Genomic DNA, 18,450 nt, shown 5'->3' with positions numbered 1-18,450 from the left:
AGTTGATGAGCCACTCCTTATGGAACATGTGGATAGGATATTCCGATTGGAAAATGCCTTCTTTCAATCAACACCTTGATCTTCAATGTCGCAAATGATGGGGAATGATAGTAATGGAGGGAAAACAAACAGAATTCAGAGTATATAGGGGGTCCCATCACGATGACTTAAATAAAAAAATTCATGTATAAATGGAAATCCCTAGTTTTTGTAAGTGGGATGTAAATTTGTGAAGTTATTTTCTAGCCAACTAGTTTTTTGTCAGATGGTGTTTTTCCTTTCTAGTTACAAAAAGTATTGCAAGACTCATGTAGTTTAGTTAGTTAAGAGTATATCTCTATGCACTCAAAGTCATGCGATGATTTTTCCGATGCATAAGAATAAAGGAAACTAATGAAAAAAGTTTGAAAGCTTTGAGTTTCAACGTTAAGGATAAAATAAAAGGTAAAGTGAATAGTATCAAGTTTGACTTTAGTGTAAAAATATAATTTTTTATTAAAATGAACATTACTGTAGGTTTTTTTTTGTTAAAACTCTTTAAAAATAAATTGATAAAACCTCAAGATCAACTGAGCTTAAACAAAAATGTTTCAGCCGTTAATGCCAATGCAATAAAGTCAAAGAGGAAACAAAATGCACGTCTCCAACTTCATGGTCATATATCCATGATTACGATTGACATCCATTGACTCAAACAAGCAACTTTACTCAGCATAAACAAACAAAAAACCCTAATAATGCTGCTCTTGTAATATTTCTCTCTCATTTTATGTACATTTGTCATGGAATTTAGAAATATCAGAATGAGGATCCTCTCCGAATCCTTTTTATGAGGATTTAGGGAATCGCTTAATCGTATCTGCTTATCGTAAATTATGCGATCAGTTTTCTTTAAGTACTATTTGTGTTCAATTTTAAAATAATTTATGACCTCACGATATACTATGAATAGACAAAATAAAAAAAATTCATTGGATCCTCACAAAGAAAACACAGAGAAGATCCTCATTCGAAATATCATATTCCCGATGTAAATATGTTCAAATTCGAATTCACTAGGAGGACAAGAGGGAGTAGGATTCTCTCCCTTCCTATTCTCATCATCTTCCTTCCCCTCCTCTCACACATTGCTTTTTGTCTTATTGTCTTTATAAAAAAAAAAAAAAATCAATATAAGATGTTGACGTGGCTTAATCGTGACCGTTCAAATAAGAAAGGAAAAAATCCTCCTCCGGACAAGAGGGATTGTCGACCCCACTCTCTCAATACTCAACAAATTGATTAATGATTGACTTGGACACTTACTTGGCTAATGGAAAGCAAACAATTTTTTCTTATTTTTAGTACATTGGTATTTTTACATTAAGAAAATGGAGAATTTAGCTAAGCTACACAAACGACAATATAATTTAAGATCGAATTCACCATCCACGATATTTGAACCTAAAACTTTTCATTTTCATGTAAAAAGAAATATCACCAGACCGTAGTACTAAATGACGAAAACAAACAACTTTTAGTTGAGCAGTTTCGCCTTTCTTTAAAAATAAAATAAAATAAAATTTGAGAGCTTCTTCATCTTTGCTATCATAAATAAAATTTTCTGGATCCAATTATTCAAAGTAATTATTTAATGAAACCAAAAAACTGGCTCTTTGTTTTTTAATTGGCGTTTCCGACATCCCATAAGAATATAAGGTAGCGATGTTTCGGGGGCAATAATACAGCACAAAAAACATAAATATTCTGACGTAAGTATACATACTAATCTTTGACCAAAACAAAGAAAAGTATATATACTGTACATACTATATTTTTTTCCTGTTACATGTAAAATCAGTTGAACTAATTTATAAGTTCGTCCATCATCAATTATTTAGGTTATTTCGAGAAAAAATTTCATTAAATAAAGTAAAATGACAAATATACTGTTAATTTTTGTCAAATTATTTTGACCCATTATTTATTAAATTAAGAATATTTTTGTCATTTTAATTGTTATTTAACAGAGATTTCTCACGTGATAATCAAAATGATTGACAGTGGATAAACTTGAGACCCTTGTATTGATTTTAAATCTCAATAATCACTATTGATTTTAAATCTCAGGCACTAAATAAAAAGTTATGCTACTTTCAATAACCATTTCAACTGAATACCTAAAATATATAACAACTATTATACTATACAGTATACACTATACTGTATACACAACACAGAGAATATGCTTGTACATGCCAGCTTGTCTTGGACTGGACTGTCTCTCTCTCTCACAGGCCAGCAGCCAGCTTGTCTTGGACTGTGTCTCTCTCTCTTCTCTCTTCCTCTCAGTCACGGACACTCAGGAATTCACACACTTGAAAATCAGTTTCCTTTTTTTGGGTCGAAAAAACCAGCTTCCTTTTTTTTTGGGTCGAAAAAACCAGCTTCCTTTAAAAGCGAGAAAAATCAAAGCAGCTACCTTTTCTCTCTTTTCTCATCACCAGCACTTGTTGTGTCTGATTGGAGTAGGTATTTCATGCTGCATCTACTTTGAATCTTCGTTCTTCATTTTTTCTACGTATTTATTTACATTCTCAGCTTTTACAATGCAAGCATTAGATTTGTTGTTTTTTTTTTTTTTTTTTTTTTTTTTTCTGGGTTTGTGCGGAGATTTCTTGGCAGTTCGGCTGTGATAGTGATGTTTTCTTCCTTTGTTTTTGACCCACATTTACTATCAGCATCAAACCTACAATTTTGCCTTCTCAGAACTTTCCAAGCTTATATATTTGGAGCTTTGCTTTCAACCCTTTGTGTGTGTTTCTTTGTTTGAAATGTAAAACAAACCAAAAGGGTTGTCTTTGATTGGATTTAATAGTCCAATGCCACTCTCTTTCTGAAAATTTCTCTGCATTTTTCATCTGGGTTTCAAGGTTAGCATGCTTATAACCTCTTGCCCAATCATTTTTAGACTAGATGTTGTAATGGGGTTGTGATTTTTGACTTCTGGGTTGTGCTTAAACAGCAAGAATCAAGATTTCCAAATTTCTGGGTCAGCTTGTATCTGTTGAGATTCGATTCGATTTAGTCCATCTACTGCTGTGCCACATTGATATCTTTGCTTGTTTAATGTAGATTTGGGTTGTCAGTTCTTCCAAGGCCCACCTCACCTTGGTAATGGCCTGACTGTTGTAGGTCTTGGTTCCTTGACTACAACTTTGAGATTTAGTTATCATTGTTCAAGAAAGTGAGACCATGGAAGAGACATTTGTACCGTTTCGCGGAATTAAGAATGATCTTCGAGGGAGAATGATGTGTTACAAGCAAGATTGGACTGGTGGTTTCAAGGCAGGCTTCAGGTTATCCTTCTCTTGCTATCATAAACACTGATTCCACATCATATTTAACTGTAAGTATTGCCAAAGTTTGATTAGAATGTTATTCTGGCTTGGTAACTTGGTTAACTGTCTCAGGATTTTGGCGCCCACCACTTATATCTTTTTTGCATCCGCTATTCCGGTTATTTCATTTGGAGAACAATTGGAAAGAGACACAGGTAATATTATATACTGGATACCTACCGTATTGTTTGTTGTTGATACTTTCCATTAAGTGCCTTATGGTTTTCAGTCTGAGTGGAAAATGTTCCTAATATCGACCAGTTGATAAGAAACATCTAAATTTTTTATCATTCTACGCATTATGCATTAGTGTTTGAAATTTATGTTTTGGCATCATTTCTGGTGTTCACAGGTGGTGTTCTCACAGCAGTTCAAACATTAGCATCTACGGCTTTGTGTGGAATTATACACTCGATTCTTGGAGGACAGCCTTTGCTGATTCTCGGAGTTGCAGAGCCAACTGTGATTATGTACACGTTTATGTTCAATTTTGCCAAAAATAGACCGGAGCTGGGATCAAAGCTCTTTTTAGCATGGAGTGGATGGTATTTTCTTCGTGCTAACAAATGGATTGATATTGTGATTTCTGCTGTTATCATTAATCTCTATCTTGCAATTATCCCTTTTGGGTTATTTTATTGTCCAACTCTTGTTTGACTCTGGATCCTGCCTTTATGACCATTTATACCGATATGCAGGGTGTGCGTCTGGACTGCAGCTTTGCTGTTTCTGCTGGCTATACTAGGGGCTTGCTCCATCATAAACAGATTCACTCGTCTTGCAGGAGAGTTATTTGGCCTTCTCATTGCAATGCTGTTCATGCAGGAAGCTATAAAAGTAGGAACATTCATCTCTTTCTATCCCTGCATTCTATTTGCCTATAGAAAAATTACTTCTTATGTCACCTAGAGTACTTTCGGTAGTTTCTAAGGTTCGTAGATGGCACTGGTGGATTAATCCCAACTTTTTTCTAGCTAATAGCTATAGTTCTGAATTGTATTTACTAGGGACTTGTTCATGAGTTCCACATACCTGAAAGAGAAAACCCAAATTCAGTTCAATTTCAACCTTCATGGAGATTTGCAAATGGGATGTTTGCTTTGGTTCTATCATTTGGCCTTCTACTTACTTCGTTAAGAAGCAGAAAAGCAAGGTCTTGGCGTTATGGATCTGGCAAGTGACATACAGACATGTATAGTTTCCTATTTATTAGTTTGCTACAGGAGACTGATCCCATTAGCTGTTTCCCTCTCACAGGATGGCTGCGAGGTTTCATAGCAGATTATGGTGTGCCATTGATGGTATTGATCTGGTCTGCTGTTTCCTATATACCTGCTGGAAATGTCCCAAAAGGAATTCCAAGGCGCCTCTTCAGTCCAAATCCATGGTCACCTGGGGCATACGAAAATTGGACTGTCATCGAGGCACTGCCACATCCTAAATTTTATTTTCTGCCTTCTTTATGGTTTTCCACTTGACACGTGAGGGTATTAATGGTTTTTTTTTATAAAATTACAGGACATGCTAAATGTGCCAGTGCTTTATATAATTGGAGCTTTCATTCCGGCAACAATGATTGCAGTGTTGTACTATTTTGACCACAGTGTGGCTTCCCAACTTGCTCAGCAGAAAGAATTCAATTTGAGAAAACCACCTTCTTTCCATTACGATCTACTTCTCTTGGGGTTCATGGTATGCAAATCCCCCTCACAGTGCCATTCACTTTTTCTGTAATCCCCCTTCTAGAAGTTTAGTGGTTGCAAAAAGAAAGAGTGCAACTGGCATCATTTTGTTTTGAGATTGAGATGTCTTTGCTACATGACAGGTCATAATATGTGGTCTCTTAGGCATTCCTCCATCCAATGGTGTCATACCACAATCTCCAATGCATACAAAAAGTTTGGCCACACTGAAGCACCAGGTAGGTATATGGTTTTACCATCAATGAAGCCTTCCACTGCTTTCAATTTCAAAGCTTTCCTAGAAGTTACGTTAATTGAGCGGTTCAACTTCACAGTTCTCTGTGCTGCAAAGAGGTTTTGAGTTTTATACCAACTCAGTGTCCCTTAAGAACCCAATGGGGCAGAGAAAACATTAGAATATGTTCGGAACATGGAGATGCACATATTGACACTCACCCTACATGTGCACTCTCTTCATGTGGTTTACATGTTATCTTTTCAACTAGATTGCTTCTCCTGCAGTTGCTTCGCAATCGACTTGTAGCGACAGCAAGGAGATGTATGAGAAACAATGCCAGCTTGGAACAAGTATATGGAAGCATGCAAGAATCATATCAACAGATGCAAACCCCACTAGCATACCAGGAACCTTCAGCTCGGGTATGATGACTTGATATGCCGTTCCCCTTTTCCTTCTTTTGTTCACTCGTATGACATAGACAATGCTAACTGTTGTTCAAAAACAAGGCAGGGATTAAATGACTTGAAAGATTCAACTGTTCAAATGGCTTCAAGCATGGGTCACATAGATGCCCCAGTTGATGAGACTGTGTTTGATGTTGAGAAGGAGATCGATGATTTATTGCCTGTTGAGGTGAAAGAGCAGCGGCTCAGCAACTTGCTTCAAGCTACATTTGTAGGAGGATGTGTTGCAGCCATGCCTTTTCTTAAAATGATCCCAACATCGGTACTCTGGGGTTATTTTGCCTTTATGGCTGTTGAGAACTTACCGGGTAACCAATGTTGGGAGAGGATTCTATTGCTGTTCACAGCCCCGACTCGAAGATACAAGTAATTCTCTTGATCCCTTTGTATTGTTGCACCTTCAATTTGTCTTATCTCGATTCCCCAAAAAATTTAATTGAACTACATTCATTTTTGTGTTCAGAGTACTTGAGGAATACCATGCCACTTTTGTTGAAACAGTACCATTCAAGACAATTGCAGCGTTCACCATTTTCCAAACTGCTTACTTGCTTGTTTGCTTCGGAATTACATGGATTCCTATTGCTGGGGTTCTTTTCCCATTAATGATCATGCTTCTGGTTCCTGTTAGACAATACATTTTGCCCAAGTTCTTCAAAGGTGCACACCTTCAAGATTTAGATGCTGCAGAGTATGAAGAGGCACCTGCTTTACCATGCAACCACACAACTGTAAGTTTCCATTCAGATACTCTTTTGTTTCGTCTCACTGTTTCCTGATAAACATATCTGCAATCTGTTCAAGTGTTACCTCACCGGAAATACATAAATGGATATTAAATAGAAGCCTTTCGGCAATGTTTTTAAACAATTCCTAACCTGCTTGCTCTGTATGATAAATCTCAAGGCATCGTGCTCTCTTTTAGAAAAAGAAAAGAACCGTACTATAATTTTGTGCACTACTTTGATATACACACATTAAAAGGTAACTTTGGCTGCTCAGTTTAACTTATAAATCCTGTTTCACATCAGGAGCGGGAGATGAGTAGGACAGCTTCATTTCCAGATGATGGCGAGATTTTAGATGGGATGGTTACTAGAAGCCGGGGCGAGATCAGGCATGTGTGCAGTCCTAAAGTGACAAGCTCACCTACAACATCATCCAAGGAATTGAAAAGCACACTGAGCTTCTCGGACAAGGTAATCAGTCCTCGTCTAAGTGAGCTGAGAGGCGACCAAAGTCCTCGGAGTGGCGGAAAAGGACCATTTAGTCCAAGGAGTGGAGAACCGAAATCATCTAACTTAGGGAAGAGTGGTTGAAGCTTGGAACTCAGATATAAATAGACAAGTATTTGCCTGCAAAGTATAGTCAAATTACTAAAAGAAGAGTAAACCCGCATTTTCCCCTGCTTTTACTCAACTCAATTTCTAATTGTGGGCTTATTGTTGTTGTAAAGTGTTCTGAGTCTGATGGGAGAAGATTGTAAGTTGTAACAAACTCCATTAATAACAGTATTAAATTAAATATGAAGAATTATTACACTTAATCCTTTTTAAGCCAAATGAAGAAACTTTACGTGCATCGACATCCATTTTTTCTTTCAAAATACAAATTATTTTGTTCAATAAGCTTTGTCAAGTGTCGACAGAAGATAAAATGCGACATCTTCATCGTTCCATGGAAACTGATGACACCGGTGTCTGGAACCGATATTCGCGCTCTGTGCATACGGAGAGCGCAATTCATATTACCATTTAGGCATTTGGAGAGGCAAAGTAAGGTGGATGTGTCCCTGGTCTTTAATTGCATGGAAATCAAGTTGTGTTTTGTAGCTTTCACAGCAATCGACTTGGGACCTCAGCGGGAAACATTTTCTACATGACTTCACGAGGAGCGTAGGTCCCTTGGACGCTACTCATTCCTTTTGCCTGACTGATGAGGAGAAATCACACGTAACACCAACCCCAAAGTGGCAATATCCGAACCAATTCAATTACGTAATATTAAGTTAAACGCATTAGCACGCATGATATGCTTCAGATACCGTCACTTTGGCATCCCGATCCCGATTGCATGTAAGTTTCCCTCTTGATTGTACGCTCTGCAGGTTTAGCTGCTGGTTTTAATGAATTCCCTTTGGATTAGGTAGATGCAGAAGTTCCTATTCTATTAGCTTGTAGCAGAATAACAGCAGTGTAAATTCTTCGTGAGAACCACAATGGTAAAAGCGAAAGTTCCACCACTGGATTTTTGACAGTTAGATCTTGGTCATTCGATCCTGCTAACGGCCAAACAGCGCAAGAGTATAGGATATTCTGGAGAATACTAGAAGACATGTTTCAGACTTTTCGTTACACCATCTAGCGTTTACTGAGGAATGGAAACAAAATAATGAAGAAAGAAAATCCACATCACAAAATCCAAAGAAACGAAACATTCAGTATTCATAAATAGGCGATAAAGCATTAAAGCTTACAATGTTATCACTTATTTTACTGTGAAAACTTTATCCCACACAAGAAACTGGAATCTCAGAAGGAAAATTTAAAACCTTGACATCAAAAGACCTAGCTCTTGCTGCTGAACTTACGACCGGACATCTTCTCAGACTCAAACAGTATATGGTTTATGAGTCCCCTCGCCGCGCTGGAAATAGAGGAAGACAAATCAGATTCCATCAACGAAGTTGAGTAAGAAATGCATTCATTTTGAGAACATATTTTGAGAATTGATTTCGATAATAAAATGGAGAACTGATCATCTGATTTGGTTTCAAATTGGCCCGGAAATATTAAGAGACCGATTAAAGTATAAATGAATGTTGACAGTCTATAATATAAAAAGGCAAACACAAATGCTAGATGCTTACTTATCCTTCAATGTTTGAATCTTCTCTGGATCTGTCTCATGCTTATGCTTTTTGAATTCCCGCCGCACCATATCAACGACAAGTTCTGTATTATGTTGCTGCATCATTAACGAAACAACATCCCCAAATGTGTTAATGTAATTTTCATGCACTAGAGACTTACTCCATGCAAATTGTATGATCAAATTTGCAAAAATCAATCAAGATATACTTTCATACAAGTTTGAAGGATCTGCGAAATTGCTTCTTAAAGACTGGAGACTCATTCATAAGTTCATAACGATATGATAGGCACGATGTCATACACTTATAGGAGAAAAATCTTAGCGTGATGGTGACACCGGTACATGTGAGTTGTTACTAATCCACAATGTTATAACATGGTTGACGACATGATTGATATTTCATGGACCTAAAGTATTATATTAATAAATAAATACACGGGTTACAACATTAGTAAACTGATAATATCACCTAGCAGTGTGACGGTCACAACAAATTGGCAAATATAAGTCGAATTGATACTCTTAACTTACGTTCAATCTCATTGATAAATAACAACAAAAAACACAAATTTCATCAAGAAAAAAACTGAATTTGCATACCCGATGACCAACATATTTAGCTCTCCGAAGACACTCGCGGTAAAGCTACAAAAACAACAGAAACAATCGTTTTGTCGAAAAAATGGTAAGAAAAAAAATGATTAATTTTTGGATGCAAATACTAAAGGCAAGTGAAGACATTTCCGATACTAACTCTGATCACGTTGTTGGCAAGTTCAGGAGGCAATGCGGTTTGCAGGGACGGCATGTTCTCAAATTTCCTGTACCAAAATCCGAATCGCAATCAAATCTGCACAGTCGAATACGAGAAGCATTAAGCAATTCGTCGAACACCTTGCGGGCAAGTTCCAAGCATGCCCGTATCAAAGGGAGAAGAAAAATTAGAGTCGGTGGAAGCGGACGAGACGGAGTCGGAGTGGTTTTACCTGCGAGGCTGCGACTGTGTGAGTGAGTCGACGATTCGGTACCCAGCGGCAAAACTCGGTTCGACAGCGGAAATGTTTTGACTCGTTGCGTCGTCGACTCGTGCTAATACCCGTTACTCCAACACATACGGCATGTCGAATAGGCAGGCATTTTTCAACTTTTTTCCTTCTCCTCTATTTATTTGGAAAATTACGCACACATTTTCTCCTTCAACATATTTTTATTTATTTATAATTTTGAAAGAAAAAAAAATTTATTCACTTTCACTTCCATCACAATATTGTCTTGGACCTCGTGGACATAAGAAATCAATCTTTATGGTTCAATATATTTTTCAATATGCAAGGAATTCGTCACTTAATTAATCAAGAATATTCACATTTTCCATTGAGGCTCTTTTTATTTGTATATAAAAAAAATTATATACCTTTATATGAGAAAGGAGAATTCCAAATGAGTTTGAATCAGTCTGTCCCCCACCCCTGAACTTAATCAAGACTTTTTAATTTAACAATTTATTTCGAGAAGTGTTCTGAGAGTTGAGTAAGGTTAACAAATTAAGGTGTTAATCTAACAACATAAGTCTAATACGAGAATATTTTTCTTCAGTGCCTCGCCTATTCGTCTATGTGTCGCTGGAGCTTAAACTAAGGGTGAGTTTGATGCTTGTAGAACATGGTTTCATCGACAATGGGTTGATTAAACGTACAGCCATACACATTACTCAAAAGAGAGAACATGGTGGTATAAACTTCAATATGTAACAAAAATACATTATCAAGACAAAATACCACTATATGTAATGTAAGCACACAATCTCATTACTATATCGTAGGGCCAAAATACAAGACCCAATTGTACATAATTCATCATCACATCACACAATAAGGGGGAAACCCCAAATAAGGATGGACCCATAAAAGCTCTTGGGCTCTATACAGTAGACGGTATCTCTATGTAAATAAATCCTAAGTAGCCCAAACCCAAATTACATTCTACCCTAGAAAATATGAGAAATTCTATTGAGAGGCTGATCACGTGACCATGCGACAACTCACATACAAATAAGTTATAACACCTTATCTTTCTTTTTTCTTTTGAAAAAAGAGAATAATTAGTGGCAAGCCACGGTTATCCACTCTTTTCAGGTCGGAGAGGTTATGGGAAATTCTCACCTGATTAGACAGAAGACTCCCTCTAACAAGTATACTTGGACACCTCATCCAAAGCCTGAGGTTCCCCCTCTCGCAAGCAATCAATAGGGGGAATAGTTGCAGTCTCCTGGGTCCCATAAGCATTCCAACAAAAGGGCTCATCCATGAGCTCTCCTTCGTATGGGTAAAGCTCAACTTCTGAGAGGATAATATTTCTGCATGCCACGGTGTCACTGCACGCAAAGTGAATGGGAGGCCTCCTCACATCGTACGTGCCTTTTATGTTTCTGTAGGTCAAGTCAGTGACCAGTACTGCTGAGGTTTCGTTTCGGCATGCTTTTGATAGGCAGTAGTACTGGTCTACTAGCAGGCAGTTGAGCACATTCTCCATCTGGATGTTCTCGAAGAGGATGCCGGAGACGCTGCCCGTCCCGCCTTGCCATGTCTTGATTCGAACACCGTTGTCGGATTCACGTATGACGGAGTTGCGGACTGTGATATTGGTTACGCATGCCTGCGAGTTGTGCACGCCAAGGCTCCCAATGCTGCAGGAAATGTTAGAATGTTTAATTAGGTGCGGTTGAATTTTTTCAATACTATTATATATACAAGTGACAAGTAATGTTAGAATGATCACATAATGTGCTACAAATTTTAGACACGTCAATTGTCACATAATGTGATAAGATTATCACGGACATACGGTGTAGTCAATTAACCCCAATATGATAGTATTTGAGATTCATTAAAAAAATGTTTGATGAAATGACTCATAAAGTTTTTCTTTGTTTATAGAATTTTTTGTTATTCCCTGTCCTGTTACGGCAAATCGAATTTGTCAATAATGCGGTCTCTCTAGCATTAATCAGTGAAACTATTGTTTTCTTGATTGGACTTAAACGGATGACAATTGGTAGGTAGCAGCCAAGTGGGAGAGATTTAATTGAGAGAGAATACTTGTGGACGTACCTAATCCCGTGACTTGGCCCACAAGTGACACCCATTATATCAACATTTGCACACCCAGTTCCTATCGAAATGCAGTCATCACCTGTTTAATCATGGTAAAAATATTAACACATAACACAAGTCAATAGTAATTTCAATACTCATTTTTCATCTTCTGATCTACTATTGCAAGTACGAAAAAATTATAAAATGTCAATACAAAATGCAAACGAATAAAAATGAAGTGTGAAGATCGCTACCCAGAATTATCAAGCACAATTTCTTACCGTTGCTAATCATTGAGTTGTGTATGGCAACAGATTTTGTGTTCTCTATGTGGATCCCATCTGTGTTGGGGCTAAGCTTTGGTGAAGAAATGGTTATTTTCTGAATCAGTACTCCTTGACAGCCATCGAATTTCATGTGGAATTGGGGACTGTTCTGGATTCTTAAGCCTCTCACCACCAAATTAGAGCTCATGAAAAATCTGATCATCTGAAGAAGAAAGAAGAACGTAAGAAAATTAATAAAGTTACTGTGACAGGAGTTTTTACTGCAGTCAATTCTTAAGTATGGTTGTGGCCCTCCTGGGTTTATTTACTTACAGCAGGGCTGTCACATGGTCCTCGCAGTGTTGATCCATTGGGACCCTGAGGCAATTAACATAACTGTTAAATATTGGAAATTTAATATTTTTTTTCAAAAATAAAAAATAAACGAATAGGAGGAGATATGTAGATGAAAGCTAATTACCCTGTGAGGTTTGCAAGGGAGGGCCCACCACTTTTGGCCATTACCTTCAATGGTTCCAGTACCAGTGAAAGTCATCCGGTCAAGTTTGTAAAACACAAGCCACTGTTTTTGGCTGTCTTTTTTAGGCCACGTCTCCGGGCCGTCCGGCGGCATCAAAACCCCATCTACCTGTTTCATATTTCAACCTCAATTACAAATTTTACAAATTTAATGAACTAAATTTCATTGCAACATAAATTTTTTTTAGTAATGTTTTTTTTTTCTTTTCAAATTCAATTGTAGAAGAATAACTTACTAGCACTTGAAACGTCACTATTTATGATGATCCAAGTCAATAATGCATTATTATGTAAAGTTGATAAGTGGTGTTATTCACATACATCTTTTTATCTCCCACACACTTCTGTCAATTTCCGACCTTCCGAATCAAATGAATTGAAGATGATCAAATGATAGGATTAATAGAGAGTGTACGGAAGGTAAAAAGGGGTGCGCAGATAGCACCACTCAAAATGTTTACATGCAGCCCGTGAGTGAATTGACATATTGTCATAGTGACATTCTACATATCTAGATAAGTTTTTCTCCATGTGCAGAGTTACTAACCACTTAAGGTACAAGGCGCAACTAGAGATAAACAATAGAACAAGGAATTGCTGAAAAATTAACATAAAAATTCTTACTTGGAATACTAGTCCTGGCTGGCATGGACCTGAAAAAATTGTTGAGGTGATTTTGAAGCGGTAATCTGAAGGAGCGAAAACAACACCTGATTTAACAGCACAGGCTTCTTTCCAAGCCTGTCTAAATGCAGCAGTGTCATCAGCAGAGCCATCTCCAACTGCCCCATAATCCATGACATTGAACACACAGTCTGAAGAATTACTAAAGTTGTTTCCGGGGTCGGTTGGGTAAGGGTCTGAGGGAACATCTCGAGAAGGGGTAGGAGGAGCAATGCTCGGAGTTGAAGGAGCAACTGGATTTTCTGCAGGGGTTGTAGGAGGGGATGAGTTTTTGTTCCCCTTGTGGTGATGATATCTTCCTTCCACATTGCTTGCACACCGGAAGGTCAATAGAGTCATAGTGATCCATAAGAGTCTAAACCAGTGAAAGAGCTCCATGTCTTCCTCTGAGAGAGAGTTGCCAAAATGCACTTAGAGAGAGAGAGGAGAGAGAGGAGAGAGAGGGGCCTGAAGTTATAAAGTGGTCTGGCAAGAGGACCAGTAGAAACATAGGCTCCAATTTATACTCAAAGTTATGAGCTCACAAACTTCCCACAACAGTGCTAAATTCATGCATATACGAAACCCTATACGTGTCAACTATAGGTTGAATGAAAAAAATTATATAAAATGAAATAATAATAGATGTATGATTTGTCTCTGGGAAAATCGTTGGAAGCTTTTATGTGGCTTTTGGAGCTTGGTCTTCTGTTGCAAATATTTCAATCTTGTGGACTGTTACTTCTTTTGTTCTGTTGTAGATTTCTTCTTTCTGCAGGTGACCTCTTGCCTTTTTCTATGTGATACTACATATTTGGTTTGTTTTGCTTCTTTGCCATGTGGTCCTGCTAGAATTCTAGTTCATCCACCATTTTTAATTTTCTTGTACTTGATTGTTTTCGTACACATACATACATGACGCGTACTACTGTGTTAGCGATTTTAACGCTCGTCTTTTAGCCCCTTTATATATTTTGCCTGTAAATGTTGACGGAAGAAAAAGATGAGTGTCAAATTCGTTACCGACATGAAACATTGGGATTGATTGAGAATTTAATTAGCAGTTAAGTGCTTGTGAATTGCTCTGAGGCCCGAGTGTCCTAAAACAGTGTGCTGCGTGCATGCAGCAACCAGATGTGTTTTTTAACATCTCACTACAATTTTGCTCTCCTGCTTAAATATATTTTGTCCGTTAATTTTTTTTAATTTATTAATTTAATAGTAAAAAATAAAAAAAAGTGTGCATATGAAAAAAATGAGTGTTTGAAAATTATGTGTCTATGAGCTCGTTTAGAAGTGCTTTTAAAATAGCTGAAAGCACTTATTGTGAAAATGTTTTTTGAACCAATCTTTAGTAAAAATGCAAGTGAGTATTGGAAAAATACTTTAAGTGTTTTTAAAACCCAAAAATATTTTTGTTAAAAGCATTTTCAGTCATTTTAAAATAGAGTATGAATGCGGCTACATAGACCAATCAAAATAGAAGGAGGATTCTCTACCCTCCTAATCTCTCTACCCTTCCATACCCTCCTATTTGAACGATCACAGGTTAAGCCACGTCAACATCTTATATTAATTTTTTTTATAGAAATAATAAGACAAAAAACAATGTGTGAGGGAAGAGGATGGGAATAGGAGGGTAGAGAATCCTCTTCCATCAAAATATTCGTTTTGACAAAGCATATTAATTCCAAGATTTATGCACGTGTGAATTGACATATCTCATGAAAGACATTAATACGGTGCGAGTTGTGTTAAATGGAGAATGGGGCCTTACAAAACTTAATAAACTTGGGTTTTAGACTCCAATAAGTTGAAACTGTGTTTGTTAGGGCCAAATACATTAATTACTCATATGATAAATATATACCTTAAGCAGATATTGACAACTATAATCTTCTATGAATGCACCAGTTTTATCTTCGTTTTTTTTATATATAAACTACTTGTTTAAGGTGATTTTATGCCATCTGGAAATTCTATATATACTTATATAAATTAAAGGCAACATATATGTTTGTGGGAATAATTTACTTACAACCTGTTGTACTCGAAACATTTTTTAATTTGTTTAGAATACAAGGTGGTACATAATATGTTATTATACAAGTGGAGGGAAGTTTTTTCTCGTTGTACTCATTGTCATCTCTATCTTTCTCATAACATGACTAATTACATAAAGACGATATACACATAATATAGTGTATACAAGAAGTTGCATGAGAACTTTTCTACGTATGCATATATGTACGTATATAGCAGCATACCATCATAAATACATCATAGCTACTATACGTTACATTATTCATGTGACACCAATATATATTGCATGATAGCTAGAAAGATGAGAGAGAGTGGTTTCCGAGCTATGAGGTTGTGAAATGTAGGGACGATATGAAAGAATAAAATATAGGCACATACAGCAGATGAGATGATTGGGATGTGGAATTTTGGTGTAAAAGCAACAACTCTCTCGTGACTCTTCACTGTTGTTTAGCTAGCTCTCTTTTTTGCTTGCGGCCATAGGATTATAGCTAGGAAGAAGCATATAGGAGGTCTGCGACAACATACCATTCACGGGTTGATTCAAATCCCTACCTACCCCTCTCTGGTCCATAAGCTCGCATCCCTCATGATCACTCATGCATGCACAAGCATCATTAGCTAGCTAATAAGCATGCTAATCAATTATTGTTGATGGGTAACATTCTTCTAGCAGATATAATTCAGCTAATCGATGATTCCAAGCAATAATATTGACTTAATATGTTCGAGCAAACAATCACTTTATTGTAAGACAAATAACGATATTCACCTGGTCACTCAAAAATGTTGAATGTTCGATGTAGCTGAGCTAGGTCTTCTACCACCAATGAGCTTATTTGTAACTTAACCTGGTGTTAATTAAGCTTGAAGTGCATGATACTTGCCAAAATGCAAAGTGTGGAAGTGGCTTTTATAGGGTTAAGATTTTGTGCTGGAGAAAAATGTGCAATGGTTACGTACGTGCACTACAAATGCACGTGTTTGTCTTAATCTTTCACGGGCGAGCTCAATAACCGAAACCCTAATCAAAAGCACGACGCCTTGCATTGTGACAAAAGTAAGAGCCGCAGTTTTTCAAAGTGTTTGATTGGGGATGATTTGTGGTTTCCAGCTACGACACGTAGGATTGGCCATCACGTGAGCACATGGAACATCCTACGTGTCACCCTCTCAATGGTTAGAAGCTTGTGGAACACAAACCAAACCATTCGATGGAAGTGTGAAAAGGGTTCCAAAGGAGATTTCACATGCAGGCTTTAACATGTAAGTCGATTTTGCTGACAAAGTTCTACATGAAGGGAAGGAGCCAGAGCGTGGCACGTGGCGGCTGGGAATTCACGGGATAGTGTTTCTGTGTGTCACGGGTGAGGTGAACGGAAGGATTCAGCTAAGCTGCTTATGAACTTTTAGTTTGGTTGAAGTGATTAATTAGGATAAATGTCTGTTAAGTGGAGCCAAAGCATAAAACAGAAGTAGGGTTGTTTGCCTACCGCTTTGCAGAAAAGCAAAAACAGAAGTTGGGTGCCACTGATTATCTCAATCACCGATGGGTACCAAACTTGTTAATATTTTATGGGTCATCTAAGCCCATTTTTAGGGTTTACCATGGAATGAATGATTGTCATATTTAAGGGTTGGTTTGGTATTTAAGATTAGATGGATCGGATTATTGACGTAGCTCAAGGAATAATGCGTGAAAAATACGTACATGTATCACTTGGAATTTTTTTAACAAAATACGATGAAAAGTTTGGTCATTAATTATATAAAACTTTAATTTTAATTTAGTTTCATTTTCTCAACAATAGGTTAAAGATACAAATGTAACATTAATTTCATACGTATTATTAAAAAGTGACAATATATGCATTAAACGTGAAAAGTATGCACATACCTGTGTGTATTTATATGTAATATGTGGTAGTACGCTTGATTTGAAAAACAAAGTACATCTTATAGTATTTTAAACATATGTATTGGTATCTACTATGCAAATTTACTAACTGGGGTGTGAATATAGAGGCAAAAAAAAAAAATTCATTTTGACATAATAGAATGGGTTAAACATGAAGAAATGTTAACCTTTTAATCATAACATTTCGTGAGGGACTAACATGCATGATAAGTTTTCTTTATGAGTAATAATTCATCTTTATCTTCAAGTTAAATATTGTTTTATTATTTTTTTCATTCAACATACATTGAAAATAATGAATTATTCAATCCAAACTAATTATAAGAATGAAATGAACCATAAACGTTTGCAAGAACCTTGAATCTATCTTATGGGAAATTTTTACCTTTCCAAACAATGTGGCAGCATGTTATTATCAATCTGGACTATGAATTCCCATGCATAACACTATTCGGGTCAATTTTTGTCATATTTATAATGATTCAAACTAATAATTCTTGTCATATTTATTGAGTGACCATATTTAGATTGGCATCCCTAATGATATTTAGACATGTGGTTTTATTTGAGATTATAAAATTTCAGTTTGGGATTGCAGTGTTTAACTGTTTTTGTACTTTCAAATAATCAATTATAAAATAAACAGTTGAACATCTAATAAACTATATTTTTAAAAGTGTTATGAGTATGAAAAATAATGTAAAAGCATTTTAATGTAAAAGTGTTGTGAAAACAACTTTTAAAAGAAACGTGTACATTTTATTGTTATTATTTAATTTTAAAGTGAAGCAATTTTTTTACTTAAACAAAAAAATATACCAAACAAGGTCTAAGTGTGTCAATTTTGTTTGCATGAATAACATTATTCTTAAATATTTTGGGTAAAAAAAAAAAAAACAATACCAAATAAGGCCTAAGCGTATCAATTTTGTTTGTATTAATAATATTTTTCTTAAATTAATAATGCCAACATAACATATGACATCATATATGATAGTTAAACATGGCTCAACAATATTAAACTTCCAAATAAGAATGACCACCACATGTCCACATCTCATAAATTACACACCTGAGAACATACTTTCAATGTTTAAAAACTTCAATTTCAACTTACTACATTCCAAATTCATACTCTCTCTTTTTCCTTAATTAATATAATTTAAAGTGAAACATCGCTTATTATATTAAAAATATACCACTGGAAAACTAGATAGATGTAGCTAACGTGCCAATCATTGTTCCAATAGTCTTTAAGCAAAAAATGGGATATGAAAGGAAACA

General features: G+C 36.3%; 3 protein-coding genes across 11 annotated transcripts; 1 reads left to right on the top strand and 2 right to left on the bottom strand.

The window, feature by feature from the left end:
* Window positions 1–2,324: 2,324 nt before the first annotated feature.
* LOC125477335 (probable boron transporter 2) lies at window positions 2,325–7,313 on the top strand. Of its 6 annotated transcripts, none has more exons than XM_048584313.1 (13): window positions 2,325–2,507; window positions 3,175–3,338; window positions 3,453–3,535; window positions 3,733–3,925; window positions 4,079–4,217; window positions 4,388–4,553; window positions 4,638–4,804; window positions 4,899–5,072; window positions 5,206–5,301; window positions 5,585–5,722; window positions 5,814–6,133; window positions 6,231–6,498; window positions 6,799–7,313. In XM_048584313.1, the coding sequence occupies exons 2-13, from the start codon at window positions 3,235–3,237 to the stop codon at window positions 7,084–7,086; spliced, it is 2,136 nt and encodes a 711-aa protein (XP_048440270.1). In that variant the 5' UTR covers window positions 2,325–2,507; window positions 3,175–3,234; the 3' UTR covers window positions 7,087–7,313. The 6 variants fall into 6 exon arrangements, with proteins under 6 accessions (XP_048440270.1, XP_048440268.1, XP_048440269.1 ...); XM_048584311.1 differs by having other exon boundaries at window positions 3,115–3,338; XM_048584312.1 differs by having other exon boundaries at window positions 2,325–2,511.
* Window positions 7,314–8,192: 879 nt separating this feature from the next.
* On the bottom strand, window positions 8,193–9,787 carry LOC125477337. Of its 3 annotated transcripts, none has more exons than XM_048584318.1 (5): window positions 9,628–9,787; window positions 9,396–9,491; window positions 9,242–9,286; window positions 8,637–8,734; window positions 8,193–8,413 (listed from the first exon to the last, which is right to left on the bottom strand). In XM_048584318.1, exons 2-5 carry the CDS (start codon window positions 9,447–9,449, stop codon window positions 8,335–8,337), a joined length of 276 nt encoding a protein of 91 aa, XP_048440275.1. In that variant the 5' UTR covers window positions 9,450–9,491; window positions 9,628–9,787; the 3' UTR covers window positions 8,193–8,334. The 3 variants fall into 3 exon arrangements, with proteins under 3 accessions (XP_048440275.1, XP_048440274.1, XP_048440276.1); XM_048584317.1 differs by having other exon boundaries at window positions 9,396–9,462; XM_048584319.1 differs by lacking the exons at window positions 9,242–9,286; window positions 9,396–9,491; window positions 9,628–9,787 and adding an exon at window positions 8,856–9,200.
* Window positions 9,788–10,426: 639 nt separating this feature from the next.
* LOC125477336 (polygalacturonase At1g48100-like) lies at window positions 10,427–16,175 on the bottom strand. 2 transcript variants are annotated; one of them, XM_048584315.1, is made up of 7 exons: window positions 16,021–16,175; window positions 13,167–13,612; window positions 12,484–12,651; window positions 12,336–12,380; window positions 12,018–12,225; window positions 11,752–11,833; window positions 10,427–11,327 (listed from the first exon to the last, which is right to left on the bottom strand). In XM_048584315.1, exons 2-7 carry the CDS (start codon window positions 13,602–13,604, stop codon window positions 10,826–10,828), a joined length of 1,443 nt encoding a protein of 480 aa, XP_048440272.1. In that variant the 5' UTR covers window positions 13,605–13,612; window positions 16,021–16,175; the 3' UTR covers window positions 10,427–10,825. The 2 variants fall into 2 exon arrangements, with proteins under 2 accessions (XP_048440272.1, XP_048440273.1); XM_048584316.1 differs by lacking the exon at window positions 16,021–16,175 and having other exon boundaries at window positions 13,167–15,503.
* Window positions 16,176–18,450: the final 2,275 nt, after the last annotated feature.

Source organism: the organism of the source record quoted next, unplaced genomic scaffold (assembly GCF_019419815.1).
Source record: "Pyrus x bretschneideri cultivar Hongxiangsu unplaced genomic scaffold, Pyrus_bretschneideri_v1 Contig21, whole genome shotgun sequence".
NCBI lineage: Eukaryota > Viridiplantae > Streptophyta > Magnoliopsida > Rosales > Rosaceae > Pyrus > Pyrus x bretschneideri.
Note: the sequence above shows the minus strand (reverse complement) of the source record. Positions and strands in the feature narration are given on the sequence as shown.